Consider the following 24,104-nt stretch of genomic DNA (forward strand, 5'->3'; position numbering starts at 1 on the left):
ATAGGGAAATAGGTGTTGACTATAGGTGTGATTTTAGAGGGCTGGTGCAGGAGGCCCAGGAGCGACCCAATTAGCTAATGACTGGAAGTTCTTTAAAGGAAACAAAGACTTTCATTGTGCAAAGTTAAGGTTTAAAATGAATATTCCTGGGGGAAAGGGAAAATAGTAACACCTGTGCCCACCAGGACGGAATTTGGAAAAGGAGGCCTTTTCCGGCTCTAAGTCCTGCTTAGATCACTGGGCAAATGCAGTATTGCTTTCTCATGAGTCCATAGAACACGTTTGTCTAAGCATTTAGTAATGAACATTTAGAGAACTATTACTAAAAACCATATAGTTTTGAAAAGTAACACTTTTTTCTGGTTGTAAAAATACTATAATACTTTTTGTAGAAACCCTGGAAAATATGGGAAAGCTGGGGAATAAAATAAAAATCGTCCATGATTTCATTACCCAGAAGTAATCATTATGAAGATTTTGATATGTAAGCTTCTAGTAATTTATTCTAGATGTGTGTGTGTCATACTTTTCCACTTCCTATTTTACCCTGAGCATTTTCTATGTCATTAAATATACTTAGTAAACCTCATTCTATTGACTGTCTAATGTTACTGATGACTTAAAAGTATCATTTTATGGAGAAACAATATTATTGTACCTACCCTGGAGCTAATTTATCATAAGCACAAATTCAAAAATATCTGGTATTTGGGAAAATAAAAACTATTCGAGGGATTTTTCTGAATTAGCGATCTCTTATGGTCTAACAACATCAGGAATTTGACTCAAAATGATTGTGTTCTGCTCAAATCCCTAAAAACACCCATATTGTGCACAGCAATAAATCACTCACATATTTTCCAAAATACAGCCTTAAGCTTTGAAAAGTACAAGTCTCTAAGAAAATGTTAGATAGTAAAGCATGGCAGGCCCTCCCAGCCAGGCTTTGCCTGCTGCAACAAAGCAGGTCCATCACAGAGAATTTAAAGGAAATAACTAAAACAGAGAAAAAAAGTTGAGCTTCTGAGTAAGTTCATCTTTTCAACTTCCAAACTAAAGAAAAAAGAAAGCTACTGTGATTTTTCTAAAAAAAATAAATAAATTAATTAATTAATTAAATTCAGGAGCCACATAAAACAATTCTATTTATAGGCTGCCCTCCCCCCACACCTCTGCAAGTATCGGCATGGCACATATTTGCTAAGCAAGACTTCTGAAAATTATTTTACTCAGCATACTAATCACAATTCCTTTCCAGTACAGGAGAGGAGCATTCTATGAAAAAACTTTACAATTTCAGCTTAGAAGGAAACTCCATTCCCAATTATGTTTGGTGGTTTGGAGAGCCTTTCCTTACCTGCAAGGCAGTTTAGGATCAGCAAGACCTTCCAAAATGCGAACATCATTGTGTCCAAGTTCGTGAAGCTCGTTGAGAGCAGCCAGGGATCAGTAGCTCGCCTGGGCTAGACTGAGTCTCCAACTGGCTTCTTCAATCACACCGAGGTTTGCCAGGCTTATCTGCGGGCATCACCAAACAAACAAGCTTTTTCAGGCTTACTTACTGGGTACAGACCTTTCTCAGAGCAGATTTATGTTTCTTTGAAACACTTTTCATGGGGCGTGTTTCCTTGATATATTTGCTACTGTGTTAATAATAAACCCATGCATTTAAATTCTTCAAGCTCTTTGTGCACAGATTCTTTAAGTTTTATTGTTTAAAATCAATCTTATTAAAAGTTACACTAGGGGGAGATATAGTTGGAAGAGTGCTTATGCAAATAAAAAATGACAAGGCTAATTAATTTCCAATATTTCCATAAAAATCTTACAGCATTGACTCACTAACCTCCTTTTACAAATTAGGTTAGTAAATTGGTGCTCTAAGATTTTCTCAGGAGACGGCGTTCACAGGAAAGGCACAGAGGTTATGAAGCAAGAAAAGCATTCATTTCTATGTGAACGAACTCTGGACCTGTCACACTGTTTTGAAGCCGTGGCAAGTCTCACTACCCTCCACCCAAACTGGCACTAAAATAAATTGCATGCTTATGTCTTCTGGGTTAGACACCTTATAGCATTTATTCACTCACCTGATTTTGCAAAATCAGGTGAGCAAATAAATGCTTTAAGGCTTTGGAATTTTTACAGAATTAGGTAACTGAATGGGTGCTATAGGGCTTCCTTGAAAAGGGGGTTCACTAGAAGGAATGGCAGTCTTTAAAATAGCTTAGAAAATCCTACCACCCTAGTTTAAGTCTTCATGTGAACATGAACTTCTAACAGAGTTCCTCTCATGTTTAAGTTACCCCGAGATACATAAGGGCTCTGGCTCCTCCCATGTGGTTTCTAAGTCCTGCTGTTTCCATCACTACAATAGCTCTCAGATTTATCCTTTTACCAATCTGCTGCTTCCATTCTGGTCCACGCACTCAGTTCTCGCCCCTGGTCTACTGTAGCAGCTTCCTAAGTGGTCTCCCTCACTTCTTTCTCCTTCATCCTGTATACCAGTCACACATCCATGTTCCAACCCTGCTCAAGCATCTTCAATAACACCATTATAGACGCTTTCATCAAGTCCAAAGTCCTTAGTCTGGATTCGCAGACTTCCCAGATCTGGTCCTCACCTCATCTGAGCTTTAAACATGTTAAATTACCCCCCTGAAAAATGCTGTCAAGATTTATTGCCTCAGAGTATTCAGTCACATGAAATATATGCAAGTTTTAGAGATATGTTTTATGAACTGCAATTTATGTGAAATGTTTGACCCCCATGTTAGCCAAACCAATTTCCTACTGCTTCTCAGAAAGCCATTTTTCTTCCATCAGGCCTGATTCCTTCTCATAGCCTTCCCTTTCCATGCTCAGATCTCATGCCAAATCTTGGCTTTAGGTGATTTCCATCACTACTTACAATTTTTTCCTCCCTCCTCTTGTTATTGAAACATATTCTTAGATCAGTCATTTTGTCCTATGTGAAAATTTCAGTGAACCCACATACCACCTCTCTCAGGACTCCCCCTTGGATAAATTCACATTGTACTTAGAGCCAGTATCCTACAGTTGGCACTTGATTGCTCTCCAGTAGTTTCCTATTTATTAACCAGGCCTCCCCTAAATCCATTGACTGTGAGCCTTTCCAGGGCAGGGGCCACATCTTATACAGGCAGTTCCAAACTTAAGAAAGAGTGTGTCCCAAAATGTATTGGTAGCCCAATGATTGGACCCAAGAATACACATTCCTGCCACCGCAACGCTATAAACACATCTCATTCCCAGACCTATGCAGTACATAGTGTAGTACTGGCTCGATCTCTGGGCCATACAGGGCTGGGGAGGAGGAGAGGGAACAGCAGGTGGCAGAGAAAGAACATGCCTTTCCCTTTCAAAGACATGCGTTGAGCACAAGGCATCATTTCCCCCCAGAAATAACTATTGCAAGTTTTCTTTTTTAATTAAAGTTTATTGGGGTGACAATTGTTATTAAAGTTACATAGATTTCAGGTGTACAATTCTGTATTACATCATCTACAAATCCCACTGTGTGTCCACCACCCAGAGTCAGTTCTCCTTCCATCACCATATATTTGTTCCCCTTTATCCTCATTTACTACCCCCCGTCCCCCTTACTCTCTGGTAACCACTAAACTGTTGTCTGTGTCTATGAATTTATGTTTCTCATTTGTTTGTCTTGTTCCTTTGCTGTGAAATCATATGGTTCTCTGCTTTTTCTGTCTGACTTACTTCATTTAGCATTACAATCTCAAGATCCATCCATGTTGTCACAAATGGTCCTATTTCATATTTTCTTACCACCGAATAGTATTCCGTTGTGTATATATACCACAACTTCTCTACCCATTCATCTATCGAAGGGCACTTTGGTTGTTTCCATGTCTTGGCCACCGTAAACAAAGCTGCAATGAACATCGGAGCACATATGTCTTTATGGATAAATGTTTTCAGATTTTTGGGGTAGATACCCAGGAGAGTGATTGCTGGGTCATAAGGTAATTCTATTCGTAATTTTTTGAGGAACCTTCACACTGCCTTCCATAGCGGCCTATTGCATGTCTTTTTATCACCCACCTTCCTTTCTGCCCTCTACCCTCATGGCCCCTGTGTACCTAGGTTGCCCTATGGGAGGGTCTTATTCCCCAGAATGACCTGTGCTCCAAAGTTACTTTTTTCTTTCCAGTTGTATCCCTTGCCAAAACACACTCCCTTCTCTGTATAAGCGGGTATCAGCTCCAAGTTAGAAGGGAAAGAATCAATTGCTATGAACATCCCCCAACCTATTTACACTATTCAAATTAGAACACTTGTCACCCCTACCCCTCACCCCATCAGATAAATCTCTGACCAGGAATATTAGACGATGCAAGAAAGAGAAGTGGTCTGAGGGAGGAGGTTTTGCAGAGCACAACTTGGAGGGTAGCCCTCTGGTGGTCCACACCAGCTCATCTCAGCCTTGATTCTGCCTTTACCTCTGAGTCTAGCAAGTCTCCCAAAGACCCATAGTTTTCGTAATGGCTTCCCCTGAAGTAATACTGACTTATCCAGTGGTGGGGAGCTGGGATGGTGAAGGAAATTTCTAAGTCTGGTGTTTATAAGGCGGAGGCTTCTTATCCTTAGGTGACCGTAGTAAGGTGTCATATAATTGCTCATTAAAACAAGGACACTTTTGAGAGTCAAACGGGTGCTATTAGCAATTATATGGGACAGTGTAAACCATAACAGTCCCAAGCAAACCTGGACATCTGGCCACCTGCCCATAGGGGAGTGTTAAGTACAGAGCAGGCACTAAGGAAGAATTTGTTAATTAATTCAGTATGTCCAAACTGGTTGGCCCTGAGAGGGTTCGGGTAGAAGGTATGATTTAAGTTGTCTGCCAAAATCTATCTGCACCAGAATCTCTCTAGAACTTTTAAGTAAAATGCCAACACTGCTACTGTTTAGGACCTAACTTAGACAGGTAGAATTCTGTTAAAATAAACTCTCAGAGATAATCTAGATTCTCTGCTTCAGACTGAGTTTTCATATTATTGACAATTGCTCAAAAGAAGTAGGTCATCAAACTGGCACATGAAATATTAAATATTTTCCACATTTGTATAAGGCTTGATAATTTTTAAACTGTTTTTCTGTTTCTTTCTTCACAACTGATAATAAAATAAATAAGGCATGTATTAGCTACATTCTTTATATGAGAAAATGGAGGCTCAGAAACGTTGTGTCTTTCCCAAGGCCACATTGCACACATTGGTTGTGCAATGCCCATGTAATGTAGCAAGCGTGCTACCGCCTTCATCATTGTTCCTTGGGAACTTTCAGAAATTTGCCGTATCTGACTTATCCCTCCTTTTTTTAAAACTTAACAATTATAAAAATGATACATTTTGATTATAAAGGGATTTTTAAAAGAGAATGAAGAGAAAAGTCTCCATTCTCTCAACCACATGTGTAATCTCATGCCATGCTCACAAGCAATAGGAATTTTGCATTTTTCTCAGAACTACTATGAATTCACACACACACACACACACACACACACACACACACACACACACACACACGCACGCCTGTCCAAGATGTTTTTTTTAACATAAAGGTAATCATCATATACATATTTTCTGTAATTTGCTTATTTTTACCTTGAAAAATCATTTTTATTATCTCTTTATGTCACCATATACAACTACACCTATAGATCTACCTTTTCCATTTTAATACTGCATGATATTTCATAGCATGAATATACCACTTTTTAAATCATTCTCCTATTGGTAAATTCTTAGGTCATTTCTGGGTTTTCACTATTATAAGCAATGGTGAATGAACATCCTTTTGCACATATCTCTGCCCACTTTGTGTGCTTATTTCTGTACATTAGGGACCTAGAAATGGAATTGGTGGATCAAAGGGTATGAACATTTTAATTTTTGGTAGCTTATGAAAAATTGTCCACCATAAATCCTTTACAAATCTACACTTCATTAAGAGTGTATAAGAGTGCCTATTTCTCCACAGACTTGTCCACAATGAAAACTCAGCCTTTTATTTTTACTAGTTTCATGGGTGAAAATTGTTAATTTGTATTTCTCTAGCGAGGCCGAGCCTTTTTTTTCATAAGTTTGCTGGGCTAATCGGTGTTCCTCTTCCTCTGAATTGCCTATTTATGGCCTTAAACCATTTTTCCATTGAGTTGTCTTTTAATATTGCAGAAGTACTCTTTGTAGTTTATGAATCTCAATCTGAGTTTAGTATATACAATATAAATATTTTCTTCTGGTCCATCACTTTAAAAAAATCTTATGTCTTTTACCATAAAAAAGTTTGCATTTTGTTGCAGTTAAATCTAGGAATTTTTTTCTTTGTAGCTTCTGAGTTTCATATCTTCTCTAAGCAAGTCTTTCCCAATACAAGACTATAGAAATACTATTGAATACTGTGTTATTATATAATATTATACATTTTATAATGCTTCTATAATTTTTCCTGTCAGATATGACAATTTTGTCCTTCCAGTTGCTCAGGCCAAAAGCCTTTGCATTATCCTTGACTCCTCTCCTTCTTTTATGGACCACGTTTAATTCATCAGCAAATTCTCTTTTGGGTCTGTATTCAAAATATACCGAGCCTCTGACCATTTTCCCCAACTTTACTGCTACCACCCTGGTTTGAGCCACCAGCATCAATTGCCCAGCTCACCGCGATATCCTCCTAAACGGTCTCCCTGCTTCCCCCTGTTCCCTTACAGTGTGTTGTCACAGCAGCCAGAGTGATCCTTTTATATGTAAGTCAGGTCACATCTCACTTTTGCTCAAGTTCCTCAAGAGTAAAGAACAGTCTTTAAAATAGCTTAAAGGGTCCTAAAATGATCTGCCTCACCCTCCCCAGAACCTCTCTAACCTCACCTCCTACCATTCTCCTCCTCTCACTCTGCTCCAGCCACACTGCTCTTCTTGTTGATCCTCGAACTAGCCACACTCCCACTTTTTAGGGTATTTGCACTCCCACTCTGTCTGTGACACTTTAACTGAAGATATCAGCAGGGTCAACTCCCTCATCTTCTGCAAGTCTTTGCTCAAATGTCAGTTTCAGCAAAGCTTCCCTTATTCACACAATTTAAAACTGCAGCTTTGCTTACTCCAGCCCTCCCAATCCCCCCTACCTTTTCCTTTTTCTGTAGCACTCACTACCTTCTAACATACTATACAGCTTAGTTATTGTTTACTTTTTCGCACAGCTAGAATGTAAGTTTCAAGAGGACAGGGATTTCTGTCTGTTTTATTCACTGTTCCAAAGGCCTAGAACAGTGCCTTACACATAGCAGATACTCAGTAAATATTTGTTAAGTGAATAAGTTTGTAAACCTGGATTTAATCCATTTGCAATTTATTTTTGTGTACTGGGTGAGATAGCGTGAAATGTGTTTTATATGTCCTAATGTCCTAAATAGGGACAAATCATGACCCTTTGAGGGTATTTGCTCTTTGGAAATAGCTAGGTCATTCAAGGCTCATTCTAATGAACAAAGTAGGTGATCAAGTTCAGTAATGCTGTTTTGTTGTCAAGAAATGAGGCATAACGGTAAAGTAATGAGTGTGCTGTCTTTGTGTGGCTTGGTTGCTGGCTCAGAAGGTAGTCTTGGGTTTCCAAAATATAGACCAAAGCCATTCTATGGCATCAGCATGAAAGAGAGAGATTCAGAGAGACAGAATTGCAAAGAGAAAGACAAACAGACAGACACCGACAGAGAGATCTGGGATAAAGGTTTTCATATATATTTTTTGATTGTTTAAATGGTCATCATGGGAAAATCAGAATTTATTGGACTTCTGAAAAGCATATTTTATGGTTCCATATGATCTTTAAAATGTTGAATTACATATAGCACACAATCTAGTCAGTACTTAGAGTCTCAAGATTTTAATTCATTACTGTTAGAATGATTCCAAAGAAAATATTTCAAACTCACAGCACAATTGAAGCTTCATTGCTTTTTTTCCAACTGCCGACCAGCCATCTCCACTTATATGTGCCACTGGTGCTTCAAACTTAACCTCACATATGTCATCTTCTGTCTCCAAACCTGTGCCATTTCCCACCACTGTTGCTGGTGCCCCCATTATAACTTCATTGGGGTATTCTTTGACTTCTACTTTTATTTACCCTGCCATTTCGCCAGTACCCAATCCTACTGAGAACTTCTCTTTAGTCCCTCTTCTCCCTTCCATCTTCTGCCATAATCTATAATAGCTAAGTACCTGTCATCTCTCATTGAGATGGCTGCTGTAGCTTCCTAGCCATCCCCTGCCTTCCAATCTTCCTCCTTCTCAATCCATTTATAACCCTGCCAGATAAGTTTTCCTAAAGTTCAATGTAATTATGCCATTCTCATACTCAAAACTCATTCATGACACCCCATCACTTTTGCTCTATACATAAGCACTTTTTATCTAGCATTCAATAGGTACCCAACCTACTTTTCCTGTCATTTCCTACTATTTGTAACACCAAAGAATATCAGAGCTAGCTGAAGTCTTATAAGCAGTGGCCAAACAAAACTGGGTACTCTGTTCCCTGAGCATACTCATATGCCTCGCTTTTCCACCCCTGTGCCTCTGCAAGGCTACCCCGCCTCATAGATTGCCTGCCTCACCAAGTCTAATTGTCCAGAATCTACTCATCCTGGGAGTCTCATCACAAATGCTAACTCCTCCACAGATTGCCTCCTGATTCCCACATGATGTGATCTCACCTTTACAGCATTAGGTTAAAAAAAAAAAAAAACAACTTTTGCACAGCACTTAAAGGATAACATGGCTAGCTATTCACGTACTGGTCCTTTTAATGCCTCTAAGAATGTAAGCTCCGAAGGTGGATAAGGAAGGAAGGGACTGTGTTTAGGTGGACACACACACACACACACACACACACACACACACACAGAGAGGGAGGGAAGATCATATGGTGGGCTAGGCTTTGTACCAAGTGCTCTATATGCATTATCTCACTTAATCCTCTTCATAGCCTTGTGAGGTGAGTAGTATTATTATCACAATTTTATAGGTGAAACGCAGGGAAATTAAGCAATTTGCACAAATCTCATAAATAACAATGGGTAGATTCAAGACTTATTCTCACTCGTCTCAACTGACCTCCGATATTCCTGTTATATATTCTATTTCACATGCACAGTTAGGTAGTTTTCTGTTCTCTTCAGTGGGCAGTACCTATTGGCTCCTGCTCCCACTTCCCGTCCTTTATTGCAGACATCTAGTGAGCAGCCATTTTTATCTTGCTTTACCAGTTCCCTTTTGTGAAATGGCTGTCAGTCTTTCTTTTCCTAAGTAAGGCTGTTGTTGATCAAAGCCTCAGTCCCTGGTAATGACCTTATGGCTAAAAATGAGGATCAGAGAGACTTTTTCAGAAGATCACATAAACACCAGAGTCAGGTCCTTAGCCCAAGTCAGCTGGCTGCAGGACATGTGCTCTCGGTTTATGGTTTACTGTGACTTTAAGGGCCTGACTTAGTGATGTTTGGTGAATTCACTTTTTCAAGTTCATAGTATGGTAAAGTGACTATTTGAAAGGGTATCACTCATTTGGATGTGTGTGATCTGGTATATTTGTTGTAAAACAAACCTAGAATAACATCACCAACAATCAAGTTCCTTATACCAGGTTAACACTGAGTTGCCTTGAAAACAATAAAAAGAAGTGGTACATAATTCTACAATTCTCCAAACCAAGAGGCTGGGATTCCAGACTAGGGACTCTAGAATGGGAAACTCTCAAGTGAATTCTGCAATGGTTTTATGCAGTGAAAGAATCCCCTTTCTCCCTCCCATCCACATGTGAAAGGACTGGAATTTTTCTCAGCAATCAACCTGGTATAAACACATTGTCCCTAATGTGATCTCTGGACACCTTCCTTCCTGGGAGTCCTCCAGAACCTTCCAGAGAATTGTGGGAAATGGCCCTTAGTAAGGCTGTGAAACAAAGACACTTCAGTTATGTTTAGATAGGGCCATGGAGGTTCTTGCTCTCTTAAATTTGGGAAATCTGTTTCCTGTCCTGGAGGAGGGAAGAATCATGCAGAACGTTCTCCTTTGGCAAGTCACATTTTAACAATAAATATGAGTCAGCTTGTGTCAGGTAGCCTGGGATTGCTTACCTAGCGATAGTAGGGAGGCTGAAAAGGGTTAGTACCAGGAACTCTATGTTAACTGATAGTGTGACTCAACTTGCTGTGTACATTCGAGTGTTTGGGGAAGCCTACTCCTAGGTGATTTGTGTGGACACACTGTACAAACACATGTCATAGACTCTGCTTTGAAAAACACACACGTATGTGCAGGAGCAAGCATGCGCACATGTGCATGTGTATGTCCACATGCATGCGTGTACATGTGCACACACACACACACACACACACCTATTCAACCCAAAGAAGTTGTAGACCCTCCAAATTCTTCTAATTGGGAGAGATCAAGCTTGATTTGAACCAAGAAAAATCACATTCTAATTGTATAATTGCAGGGCCCTGTTTTGTTTTGTTTTAGCCAGTCCTATTCAACACTTCTAAAAATGCCATACCTGAGTGAAATTAACCCTAAACACTAGAGATCCTTTTGGAGGCAAGAGATTGAAGAGTTTCACAGCTGCAGCAGCTGATTAATGGTACCTGTAGAACAGTAACAAGACTTGCCAAATGCTGAAAGTTTACTAAATGACAGTCAGGCCTGGGTGAAGCATTTTATATTCACTATGTCTCACAATAATCACATGAAGGAGGTATTAGGTATACTCCTCCTTTTACAGATGATGAAAATTGTGTTCCAAGAAGTAAAATGAGCTTTCGTTGACCACACAGTTTGTAAGTGGCAGAGCCGGGACTTGGGCCCAAGTGTGACCGCTGCAAAGCCCGTGCCCTTCGCAATTATGTGATGTGGCCTCCCAGCACTGAACAAGGGACAGAAGAACACATAGTCAACACGGCCCCTGCTGGCCTGGCTCACACCCTTGCTGGGAAGACAAGATAAATACACACAAAACAGGGATTAATATTAAGAGATACGTGATTATAAAAGGCTAGATTATGCAACACAGAAAACAAATAAATACATGTAAGAAAGGGGAATATGGGCCATTGCAGCAGATGCTGTGAGCCCCCAAATCCTCGTTGCACAATGAGTTTGATGGGATCCACCTGGCAGATGAGAGGGGTTCTGGAAAGATTTGGGAGGGATTTTTGAAGGTACAGTTCTAGAATGGACAATGAAACTAGAGAGGTAGCATTTCAGAGGATAAGAATGATGACAAGGCAGAGTCCAATTTGCTTTACAGAAAGATTAGAAAGAAATCAGTGTTGGCAATATCTACAAAAGAGCATTGTTAATATGGGGGGCCAGGTTTGAAAACGCTCACAAGGAAGAAAGACAACAAAAGCAGGAGAAAATGACAAAGGTGGCAAATTTGGTTGGATTTGGATGTAAAGCAGAGGAAGCAAACAAAAGCCTGTTTTGTGTTTGCTTGTCTGCTTGGTTTTTGTCCAGTACAGTGTTTTGTGTGTGCTTCGTTTTTGCTGTTGTTTGTTTGCTTGTTTGCTAGTATTAATGAGATAGCACAGCATAGTGACAAAGAATATGGATTCCACAGTCCTGAAGCTTGGCTTTGACCCTGACTCTCCCACTTACCAGCTGAGGGACCGTGGGGAACTTACTTAATTTCTTTGTGCGTCATTTTCTTCACCCATTAAATGAGGTAAAACAAGACCTACTTCATGAGAACGTTATTGTTATAAGAATTATATGTTAATATTTGCAAAGCGTTTAGACTAGTGCCTTTATATAGTAAGAACAATAGATATGTTTGTTGTTTAAATGCAAATATAATTTATCATCAACATTGAAATATGTGGGAAATTTATAAAATTATTGTGTACAGATCTTTTTCTTAAAAATAACTGGTAGATGGGACCAGGCAGATTGCAGCAATTGAGGAGAGCTAAGAGGCCACTGCATTCAGATGGGGCTTGTACCCTCCAGCTCCCACGGTCCCCACCACCACTGCTGCTTACTCCTGGCACACTTCACATGATCTTGGGACTCCTACTTTAAAGTGAAAGGAACATCCTGGTTCATAATATGCCCCTATATTTACAAAGATAACTCATAAAGAAAGCAATTTGGGCCTGGAATCCAGGCCTGGCTGAGCTCATGAGATGCTCTAACCCTTAGAGTTTAAGAGAAGTAGCTGTCCTCCTCCCCCAGCTGGGGTCCCTCCTTGGACCCATGTGCTGGGCCACTGGGCTGCACCAGAACCCATTACACCCAAAGCCTCCTCCACTGCCTCAAGTCCACCTGCCCAGTTCAGCACTTCTGATGGGAAGGAGGCCTTAGGGTTCCCACAATCCTTTGCAGCAGTAACTCTCGGGAAAGCACAGAGCTGAGATCAGCAAAGCAAGGATGTGCAGGCTTGCCCTGAGTTTCCAGGCCTTGCTAAACTGTATCCTCCTTCTCATGCTCATTTAGAAGATTAAACTGTGCCTCAAGGTCTGAAAACTCCACAGCTCAGAGAGAATTTACGCAGCAGCTAGCCCCAACCCAAGCTGTGAGAGAGACTGACTAAGCTTTTCTTCAGAGCCACAATCCATTATGGCATTCCTAGGCACTGAGCTTCCAAGTGGCCCCTGGCTCTGTGCTCTGGAGCTGCTCAGGATCACTCAGTTGTGAGCCTGCCTGAGCCACCCCCAATAGTTTTCTGACAGTCTCGGAAACAGTTTGTTTCTCCCTCAGAAGAGTTGCTCTTTCTTTCTGTTCTCCAAGAGGATTATGGAGCACCGCTTAGGCGGGGTGGGGGTATGGGACTGCTGGCTCCTAGCTATCACCCCTGATGACAGCCTCCCAACTTTACTTGTGAGGAATGATTAATGGTGGGAATGTCAGGTATGCAGTAGAGGAAAAACAGTGGGGAGCAGACATTGGGAGAAGAGACAATGGGGATTCATTCAAAACGCGCCACTGCTGCTGTTTTGAAATAAGCATCATGGCTATGCTCACATCTAGATGCGGCTACTTGAAGAGGGCCACAGAAGACCCACTTCCAGGGTTAGAAATCAGGTAGCCCATCATGCAGAAAGAATAGAGAGAGACATGACATGACAGTGCTAGAATATCAAGTCCAAATCCTTTGTTTCACAGACCACCAGATTTACCCTGGGTCTCACAACTCATTGCAGAGGTTGGACAGGGAGTAGAACGTAGGTCTCCTGACCCTTTTGGTATGACTTCCTGGGAGAGGAAAAGGTGTTGAGGTGAAAAACTCGAGACTTGTTCTAAATCACAGCGTATCTCATGGATAACAGCTCTGGAGCCTTTTAGAACTGGGTGGAGGTGTGCAGGCTAGTCCCAGCCCCAACCAGCAGGAAATAACTTTCATGACCCTCCCAAGGCAAACAGTGCCTGGTCTCAGGTGAGACCTGCATCTGAGAGCCTTGTGGTAAAGACTCTGTGTCAAGAGAGCACTAAGAGAAGCATATGTGTGTGTGTGTGTGTGTGTGTGTGTATGTATGTGTGTATGTATGCTCCAGCTATCTGTATGCTTTGCTCCACCACCCCCCACTTCCCACAAATCTTTGCACACGTGTCACCTTCCCAGAGATCCCTTCCCCAACTATCCCATCTAAAACTGCACCTGTCACCCTCTAGGCCCTTAAACTACTTTTATTTTCTCCTCATAGCATTTATTACCATCTTACATTATGTTATATATCTTGTTTAGTGTATTCCTACACTAAAATATGAGATATGTGAAGACAGTGACTTTGTCTGTCTTTTGACATGTTTATTCATGTATCTCCCTCCATCACTCCGAAGAAATAGCCCTTGGCACATAATATGTGCTGGACAAATATTTGCTGGATACATGGATGAGTGGATGGAGAAGGGGACTTCAATATTTTTTTCGGTGCATGTTTCCATATTGCAAGTGACATTGTAAACATATATTCATTCCATTCATTTATTTACCAAACAAATATGGTTTTTTTTGCATGTCCTAAGTCCCAGGCATAGTATCCTCAGACTAGTGGAAAAGAAAGACAAGTAGATAGGGAACAACACTACTGTACAGTAAGTACTACCCAGGGATTTTGGAAGCACAGAGAAAGAATTGGTGAAGGTTTCTCAAAGAAGATGGCTCTTGAAGAATAGGAGATGCTAGTAAGGAGAAGAAAATTGAAGTGGGGATGTGGGGAAGGGCACTTCAACATGTTCATGAACACAGAGGCTCATCTGGGCAATAACTTTGCCATGTTGAGCCACAGAGTGGCAGGAAAGGAGAGACACAGGGAGAAACAAGGCTGGAGACAAAGTAGAGGCTTTAGCAGGCCTTGCCTGCTGTACTAGTACAGAGTTGATTAAGCCTTTAAGTCAGAGGGGACAAATTTGTCAAACATGGAGCAAACTAGTCCCAAGGTGTGTACAGTTAGATTTATAAATTTATTATTTTAAATTTAGTGGCTAGTATTTTAAAAATTAAAATATTTCACATAAAAATCCAGAGTTTTAGCTTTTCTTGAGATATCGGAATATCACACCTGACTCGCCCACATGGCTACCGTGTTAACCCGAATATAAGACCTAGCCAGACCATCAGCTCTAATGCATCTTTTGCAGCAAAAATTAATATAAGACCTGGTCTTATTTTAATATAGTATAAGACCGGGTCTTATACAATATAATAACATAACATAACATAACATAACATAACATAACATAACATAACATGATATAATTAATGTAATATAGTACCGGGTCTTATATTAATTTTTGCTCCAAAAGATGCATTAGATCTGATGGCCTGGCTAGGTCTTATTTTCTGGGAAACACGGTATGACTGCCAGCATCTGAGCAGAAGTTGTTCCAGTTAACCAGGGCTTGTGCTCACCAATCTGTTAGTATCCACTCAGCCTGTTTCATTGTTTATGTTACGGCTGATCCCCAACCTCTAGTATGACCAGGAAGTGGCAAGGCTTGGGGATTGAGTCTTTGTCCTCAAAAGCGACACTCTTACCCAGTGCACAATTAATGCCTGACACAAAGAAAGTCTTCCATAATACTCTATTTGAAAAATGAATAAACTCATACCATTGTCTCCTACTGGGAGGTCTTTCTTTCTGTCTCTGTCCATGCAAATCCTGCCCCATCTACCAAGGCCCAGCTCAGATACAGCCTCCTCCAGGAAGCCTTCCATGAGTTCAAGTTTACCATCTGCATAACAGATATGACCTTTCCTGTGGCTAGGAAGATAGGGAGGCAACAAAACTGCGGTGCAGGGGAGTATTGGGGGAGTAGAACTGGAATGATTAGAGCTGGGCTGCGGGTAGAGGGAAAACTCTGAGGTTTGAACTTGAGAATTTGTGTACCTGTGTGCAGAGTGCCTAAATGGTGGAAGCTGAGAGACAACTGTAAATGTATTAAATTAAAACCCCAGTTTTTCCTTCCTCAGAAAGTTGTCTCTTTTTATTTCCTCTTCTTGTTTTCCTTCCTTTCTAGCTCTCTGTCTCCTGTACCTTAACTGGCATTAAACAGTTAATAGACAACCCACAAGTTTACAAAGAAGGCTTTCAGAAGGAGTATTCTGAGAGCAGCCAAAGTAGATTGCACAAGTAGATTGCACCAAAAATCCCAAGAGAGTCGTGATAAACAGGAACAATTCCGACTGCAGGTTGTTTGGCATTTACATATAAAGAAAACGACAACCGGGACCATAGTCCTATGCTCCTCTCTTCTTGTTCTATAAAAGACCTAGTCCTGCTTCAACTCAGGGAGTTACATAATGCCGAGGTGCTCCCGATGCATCACTGAATAAAGCCTGTATAGTCTCTATTTGAGTCACATTAACTATTTTTGTCATTAACAGTCTGACACTATGACTTGGATTGGGTCTGGAGAAGTGCTCAAGCTTACTGAGATTTCAGATAAGGACAGAGCAAGCCCAGAAACTCCTTCCTCTCTTCTTGGAGGCCCCTATTGAGTCAAGTAGTAACTCCTGTCCCCACTCACGTGCTCCGTTCTTTGTTGAAGCACGCAAGTTGCAGGCTTTGATTCTTTGAAAGGGTTAACGTTTTGTCTGACTGAAGTCACTGCCTCTGTTTTCTTTTTGCCTTTTGGGGTTCTTTGTCCTTTCTGGTTCTCCGAGAGCAGAGAATGAGAGGATGATTCTTAGGTAGGACAAGGCTTGTCTCCCTTCTTCTAGGTTGGATTTCTTTTACTGTGGGCTAAGAGGAGTGACTTCGAGGAAGACAATTTTGAACCATGGTGGTCCATTTGGGACTCTTGGGACAAAAAGGATATAAGATAGCTACCTAACACTAGGTGGCTTTCTTTAACTGATAAGGAGAAGATGAGAAAAGAAACCATTCAAATAGATAATATATTGAGCTTTCTCTTAAAACAACCTCAGTCTTCTCCCTCCCCATACACCTCCTCCTTTCTCTGTGCCCTGGCCTTCCTTCTCTCCTGTTCTCTGTCCTCTGCTATGCCCTCTTTCTCCTCCTCTTTCCCTTTCTCAGCTCCTTCTCACCTTTAGATCCCTACCTTCAGATGTCTCTAAATATGCAAAAGCAAAAGCCATAAAGGTAAAAGAAAGTCTTTTCATGGCAATCCCTGAGAGTTTTTCCTCTTTCACTGACTGAAGAATAATCCAAACCAGTCAACAAGGGCGTGATGAATCTGTCTCTAAATTTAGGGACTGATTAGAAACCACTTTTAAGGAATACTCAGAGTTGGCAATTAATGCTAACACCCCAACAGCAACCTACACATTCTTTGTTAATGGCCTTAAATCCGAAATATCAGATACTATTCAGAAACATAATATAGGATGACAGACCACACCCATTCATGAGTTACAAAACTTGGAGTCCAACACTTTTTAGTCCAGCATTTTATGGAGAGCACAATAAACAAAGTGAAAACGACACACCGCCAATTTGTCATTATATTAATAACTCAAACAGCTTGAGGGAAATAAAAAGCCTTTCACAAATACAACACGGATAGACATGGATACTGGCAGATATTGCAGCAAAAAAAAAAAAAATAACACTAGGCCTGCAATTACCCTGCTTTGGCCAGGAAACAAGACTCTCAACTAGGGTTGCCAGATTTATTAAACAAATATGTCTCAAAATATCTGGGACACAGTTACACTAAAAAAAAAAAAGGTTTCATTACTCATGTAATATTGACATTTAATTGGGCTTCCTGTATTTTATCTAGCAACCCTACACAGATTGCTCAATTGAAAACAAAGTGACTCCCCTCCTCCAAAGAAGGCATCCTACAGCATCCTCAATTGCCTTTGGATCAGAGAAATAACTCTATTCATAAATGCTCATTTAATCTCGTTAATAGTAGACACTAAAACCACACTCTCTGTCACTAATTCCTTCTAGATTTCTACCACCCTCCCTCAGGATACTAAAAAAATCTCAGTGGTGAGACTTACAAATTGAACACATTCTCTTCCTCTCTTTAAACCCTTTGTCTGTCTCTTTGGGACCCTTAACTTCTCAGCATACATTTTTCTTCAGTCCTTTCTCCCTCTCTAACATATTCAGACAGGATGTTTGGGCTCAGTGGGGAACTACTATTAGGTGTGTATCCAAAGGACTTTTTATTGATCTCTTGGATTCTGATAACCCAGTACCACCATCTTATGGGGGCTTCCCTCAAGTACATGAATAGTACCTAAGGACTACTCCTGAGACTTCCATTCACTTTCTCCTTAAAATTATCTGTTTTCTGATTTTATTTCTTCAGTACCAGATATCCTCTGGGCACCCTTATCTACAAACATGGGGAAAATAAAGGACATAAAACCTTTACAAGTCAACATTAACACCACAATACCTCTGCCTAAATCGGCCAGCATCCCCTAGAACCCAAAGCATTAGAGAGAGTATGTCCTATTGTGGCAAATTTCATAGTTTAAAGACTTAATCATTCCTTATACTAGTAGTGACTGCAACATTCCTATCCAGCCAATAAAAGACATAAAGGGCTATAAATCATACAGTGTGCCCACATTTCCCTGAAGTCCCCAATGCAACCATTATCCTGGTTTCTACACCTCCAAATTCAACACACTGCACAGTAGTATATGTCTGTTCAGCCTTCTTTCGTGTTCCCTTACATCCTGATGTCCAATACCTTTTCACTTTAACATGGGAGAAACAATATACCGTGTTTCCCCGAAAATAAGACCGGGGCTTATATTAATCTTTGCTCCAAAAGACGCATTAGGGCTTACGTTCAGGGGATGTCATCCTGAAAAATCATGCTAGGGCTTATTTTCTGGTTAGGTCTTATTTTCAGGGAAACATGGTAACTGGACTTTGGTGCCACAAGACTTCAGTGAAGCCACTTTACACTTATCTCAGGTTCTCAATCATAATCTCCAAAACTTACAGTTTCTTTCTTCCTCTATCTTGACCTAATATGCAGATGAGTGGTTCTAATATTTACCTGATTTAACCTCTTCTCAAGAAGGTTCCCTTTATCTCTTGGAAACTTTGGCTATAAAGGGACATACAATTTGTAAGGGTAAATTATAGTTCTGTTAGACTCATTTTCACTATCTAAGCCACAAAATATCTGAGGGAGGCAAATCCCCCTGAGCAGATAGCCATTGAAAATTGCCCTCATCCGATTACTAAAAAACAGCTTAGCGGATTTAGATAATTTAGGGGGATATTGTAGTTGGTGGATTCCAAATTTTTCTCAATTAGCTGCCACCTGCTATAACATGACTAAAAATGGCATACCTGAATCTCTGCCTTCAGAGGTTACTACAGAGTCAGCCTTTGACCAACTCAAGGTTGTTATCCACAACCCTATCATTCTGGGTCATCTCAAAAATACACTAAGTCTCTTTTTCTGTTTATAAATGAAAGGATGGTCAGGTTCTTGGAGTTTTATTTCAGAAACATAATGGAAAGCAGAGACTCACTGGGTATTGCAATCTTTCTCTCTACTCAGTAAACAGCTGCATTTAATCTTGAGGTCAACTTTCTACCTAATGGTACCTCGTGCAGTCCAAATTTTCTCACCTAACATGTCTTTGCTTTCAGATTCACTTCTTATGAACTGCTGTCTCTGTCCTCAGCTCATAATATCATCTATAACAGTCATACTCTTTTTAAAAATTAAGATCATTCACATACCATAACATTTATCATTTTACAGTATGCAAATCAGTGGGTTTTAGTATATTCACTGAGTTGTACAACTACCATCTAATTTCTAAAGATTTTTATCATCCCAAAAGCAAATCCACTCCCATTAGCAGACACTTCCAAGTTTCTCTTCCCCTCAGTCATAGGCAACCATGAATCTACCATTTGTTTCTATGGATTTGCATATTTTGGACTATTCATGTCAATAGAATCATGTAAAATGTGGCCTTTCATGTCTGGCTTCTTTCACTTAGTGTGTTTTAAGGTCATCTATGTTGTAGCATAAATCAGTACTTCATTACTTTTTCTTGCTACCTAATATTCCATTGTATTCATATACCATATTTCATTCATTAGTTGATAAACATTTAAGTTGTTTCCAGTTTTGGGCTATTATGAATAATGTTAATATGAACATTTGTACAAAAGTTTTTGTGTGGACATATTTTTAGTTTTCCATAATACATACCCAGGAGTGGAAATGCTGCATCATATGGTAACTCTATATTTAACCTTTTGAAGAACTACCAAAGTGTTCCAGTTACTGCAACATTCTCACCAGCAGTGTATAGGATTTTCATTTTCCACATCCTCACAACATGTGTTATTTTTCCTTTTTTTATCATAGCCATTCTTGGGGGTGTGAAGTAATATCTCCACGCACTTTTGATTTGTATTTCCTTTTTTAAAAAAATTTATTGGGGTGACAATTGTTAGTGAAATTACACAGATATCAGGTGTACAATTCTGTATTACATCATCTATAAATCCAACAGTGTGTTCACCACCCGGAGTCAGTTCTCCTTCCATCACCATATATTTGATCCCCCTTACCCTCATCTCCCTCCCCCCACCCTCCTTACCCTCCAGTTACCACTAAACTATTGTCTGTGTCTATGAGTTCTTGTTTCTCATTTGTTTGTCTTGTTCTTTTGTTGTTTTTGGTTTATATACCACATATCAGTGAAATCATAGGGTTCTCTGCTTTTTCTGACTTATTTCGCTTAGCATTATACTCTCAAGATCCATCCATGTTGTCACAGATGTTCCTATAACATCTTTTCTTACCGCCGAATAGTATTCCATTGTGTATATATACCACAACTTCTTTATCTATTCATCTATCGAAGGACATTTTGGTTGTTTCCATGTCTTGGCCACCGTAAATAAAGCTGCAGTGAACATTGGAGCACACATGTCTTTATGTATAAATGTTTTCAAATTTTGGGGGTAGATACCCAGGAGAGGGACTGCTGGGTCATATGGTAATTCTATTCATAATTTTATGAGGAACCTCCACACTGCCTTCCATAACGGCTGCACCAGTCTGCATTCCCACCAACAGTGTATGAGGGGTCCTTTTTCTCCACAGCCTCTCCAAATCTTATTACTATTTGTCTTGTTGATGATAGCCATTCTGACTGGGGTGAGGTGATATTTCATTGTGGTTTTTATTTGTATTTCTCTGATGATTAGTGATGTTGAGCACTTTTTCATATGTCTATTTGCCATTTGTATGTCCTCTTTGGAGAAATGTCTCTTCAGGTCCTCTGCCCATTTTTTTTTCTTTTTTTAATTTATTGGGGTGACAACTGTTAGTGAAATTAAATATATTTCAGGTATACAATTCTGTATTACGTCATCTATAAATCTCATGCTGCCCATTTTACAATTGGGTTGTTTGATTTTCATTATTGAGCTTCATGAGTTCCTTGCATATTTTGGATATCAGCCCCTTATCAGAGGCACTGTTTGCCAAAATCTTCTCCCATTCAGTTGGTTGGCTCTTTATTCTGTCGATGGTTTCTTTTGCTGTGCAGAAGCTTTTAAGGTTCATATAGACCCATTTATTTATTTTAGCTTTTACTTCCATTGCCTTTGTAGTCAAATTCATAAAATGCTCTTTGAACCGAAGGTCCATAAGTTTAGTACCTATGTTTTCTTCTATGCAGTTTATTGTGTCAGGTCTTATGCTTAAGTCTCTGATCCATTTTGAATTAATTTTGGTACATGGTGAGAGATAGCAGCCCAGTTTCATTCTTTTGCACGTGGCTATCCAATTCTCCCAGCACCATTTATTGAAGAGGCTGTCTTTCCTCCATTGTATGTTTTTAGCTTCTTTGTCAAAAATTATCTGTCCATATTTATTTGGTTTTATTTCTGGGTTCTCAATTCTATTCCATGGGTCTATGTGTCTGTTTTTCTGCCAATACCATGCTGTTTTGATTATTGTAGCCCTGTAGTACAACCTAAGTCAGGGAGTGCGATACCTCCAGTATTGTTCTTTTTTCTTAAGATTGCTTTGGCTATTCGGGGTCTTTGTGGTTCCAAACAAATCTGGTGATTTTTTGTTCTATTTCTTTCAAAACTGCCATTGGGATTTTGATGAGGATTGCACTAAATCTGTATATTACTTTGGGTAATATGGCCATTTTAACTATGTTGATTCTTCCAATCCATGAGCACGGAATGTCTTTCCATTTCTTTGTGTCTACTTCAATTTTTTTCAAAAATGTCTTACAGTTTTCAGCATACAAATCCTCACATCCTTGGTTAAGTTTATTCCCTTTTTGCTGCAATGGCAAAGGGAATTGTTTATTGTATTTCTTTTTCTGAGATTTCATTCTTAGTATATAAGAATGCAATTGAATTTTCTATGTTGATTTTGTAGCCAGCAACATTACTGTATTTGTTAATTGTTTCTAATAGCTTTTTGGTGAAATATTTAGGGTTTTCTATATATAGCATCATGTCATCTGCAAAGAGTGATAATTTAACTTCTTCATTCCCAATTTGGATTCCTTTTATTTCTTTCTCTTGCCTGATTTCTCTGTTAAGGACTTCCAAAACCATGTTGAAAACCAGAGGTGATAGGGGACAGCCCTGTTGTGTTCCTGAACGTAGAGCAAAGGGCTTCAGTTTTTCACCAATAATTGTGAGATTAGCTGAGGGTTTGTCATATATGGCCTTTATTATGTTGAGCTATTTTCCTTCTAGACCTCTTTTATTAAGTGTTTTAATTATAAATGGATGTTGTATTTTGTCAAATGTTTTTTCTGCATCAATTGATACAATCATATGATTTTTGTCCTTTATTTTCTTTATGTGATGTATCACATTGATGGATTTGTGGATGCTGAACCATCCTTGTGCCCCGGGGAGGAACCCCACTTGGTCGTGATGAATAAACTTTTTAATGCATTGTTGTATTCGATTTGCTAGAATTTTCTTTAGCATTTTTGCATCAGTATTCATCAGAGATATTGGTCTGTAGTTTTCTTTTTTGTGTGTTGTCATTACCAGGTTTCTGTATAAGGGTAATGTTGGCCCCATAAAATGAGTTAGGGACTACTGGCTTTTTTTCCAATTATTGGAAGAGTTTGAGCAGGATTGGTATTAGATCCTCTTTGAAGGTTTGGTAGATTTCACTAGGGAAGCCATCTGGTCCAGGACTTTTGCTTTTAGGAAGGTTTTGGATGACTGATTCAATTTCGTTACTGGTGATCGGTCTGATTAGATTTTCCAGTTCTTCATGGTTCAACCTTGGAAGGCTATATGTTTCTAAGAACTTGTCCATTTCTTCTAGGTTATTGAATTTGGTGGCACATAGTCCTTCATAGTATTCTTGGATGATCCTTTGTATTTCTGTGGTGTCCGTGATAACTTCCCCTTTTTCATTTCTGTTTTTGTTAATTAGTGTCTTCTCTCTTTTTATCTTAGTGAGTCTAGCCAAGGGTTTGTCAATTTTGTTAATCTTTTCATAGAACCAGCTCTTTGTCACGTTATTTTTTTCTATTCTCTTTTTGTTCTCTATTTCATTTAGTACTGCTCTGATTTTTGTTATTTCCTTTCTTCTGCTGACCTTGGGTTTCACTTGTTCTTCTTTTTCTAGTTCTTTAAGGTGTAACATGAGGTTATTTATTTGGGATTTTTCTTGTTTCTTGAGATAGGCCTGTAATGATATAAATTTTCCTCTTAAAACTGCTTTCGCGGCATCCCAAAAATTTTGGTAGGATGTATTTTCATTGTAATTTGTTTCTATGTATCTTTTGATCTTTCCTCTAATGTCTTCATTGACCCAGTCATTCTTTAAAAGTATATCATTTAATCCCCATGTATTTCTGTTTCTTTCTGTTTTCTTTTCACAGTTGATATCCAATTTCAAAGCCTGGTGATCAGAGAATATGCTTGGTATGATTTCAATCTTCTTAAATTTGCTGAGGCTGATTTTATGTCCCAAAATATGGTCTATCCTTGAGAATGTTCCATGAACACTCGAAAAGAATGTATAGTCTGATGTTTAGGATGAAGTGCTCTACATATGTTAATTATGTCCATTTCATCTAATGTGTCATTTAGGGCTGCTATTTCATGATTTATTTTCTGTTTGGATGATCTATCCATAGCTGTCAATGATGTATTTAAGTCCCCTAGTATAACACAGGTTTGGTCAATTTCTCCCTTTAGTTCTGTTAGGAGAGGCTTGGTATATTTTGGTGCTCCCTGATTGAGTCCATAAATATCGATGACTGTTATGTCTTCTTGTTGTATAGTCCCCTTTACCATTATGAAATGTCCATCTTTGTCTCTTGTTACCTTTTTCACTCTGAAGTCTGTTTCATCTGATATCATTATGGCTACACCTGATTTTCTCTGGGTACCATTTGCTTGGAATATCAATTTCCACCCTTTCTCTTTGAGTCTATGGTGTCCTTGTACCTGAGATGTGTCTCTTGGAGACAGCATATGGTTGGGTTTAGTTTTTTGATACAATCTGCAACACTGTGCTTTTTTATTGTTGAGTTCAGTCCATTTACATTTAGCGTGATTATTGATACGTGAGGATTTCCTGTCA

General features: G+C 39.4%; 1 protein-coding gene and 1 pseudogene across 2 annotated transcripts in view; both read right to left on the reverse strand.

Annotated features, from left to right (window-relative positions):
• The window catches only part of VSIG1 (V-set and immunoglobulin domain containing 1), a gene marked incomplete at both ends in the record, with an annotated part of 36,442 nt that extends 35,036 nt beyond the window's left edge, over positions 1–1,406 (reverse strand). Inside the window, one exon of the mRNA XM_081043008.1 lies at positions 1,358–1,406. Coding sequence (XP_080899134.1) covers positions 1,358–1,406 — 49 coding nt within the window. The remainder of the gene's footprint in view (positions 1–1,357) is intronic.
• A 40-nt stretch (positions 1,407–1,446) lies between these two features.
• Positions 1,447–24,104, reverse strand: part of LOC308495006 (NACHT, LRR and PYD domains-containing protein 12-like) — a 77,014-nt pseudogene continuing 54,356 nt past the window's right edge. The window contains exon 13 of the transcript in view: positions 1,447–1,518. The product of the transcript in view is annotated as an NACHT, LRR and PYD domains-containing protein 12-like (transcript). The remainder of the gene's footprint in view (positions 1,519–24,104) is intronic.

This window comes from Rhinolophus hipposideros (assembly GCF_964194185.1).
Source record: "Rhinolophus hipposideros genome assembly, chromosome: X".
Lineage (NCBI taxonomy): Eukaryota > Metazoa > Chordata > Mammalia > Chiroptera > Rhinolophidae > Rhinolophus > Rhinolophus hipposideros.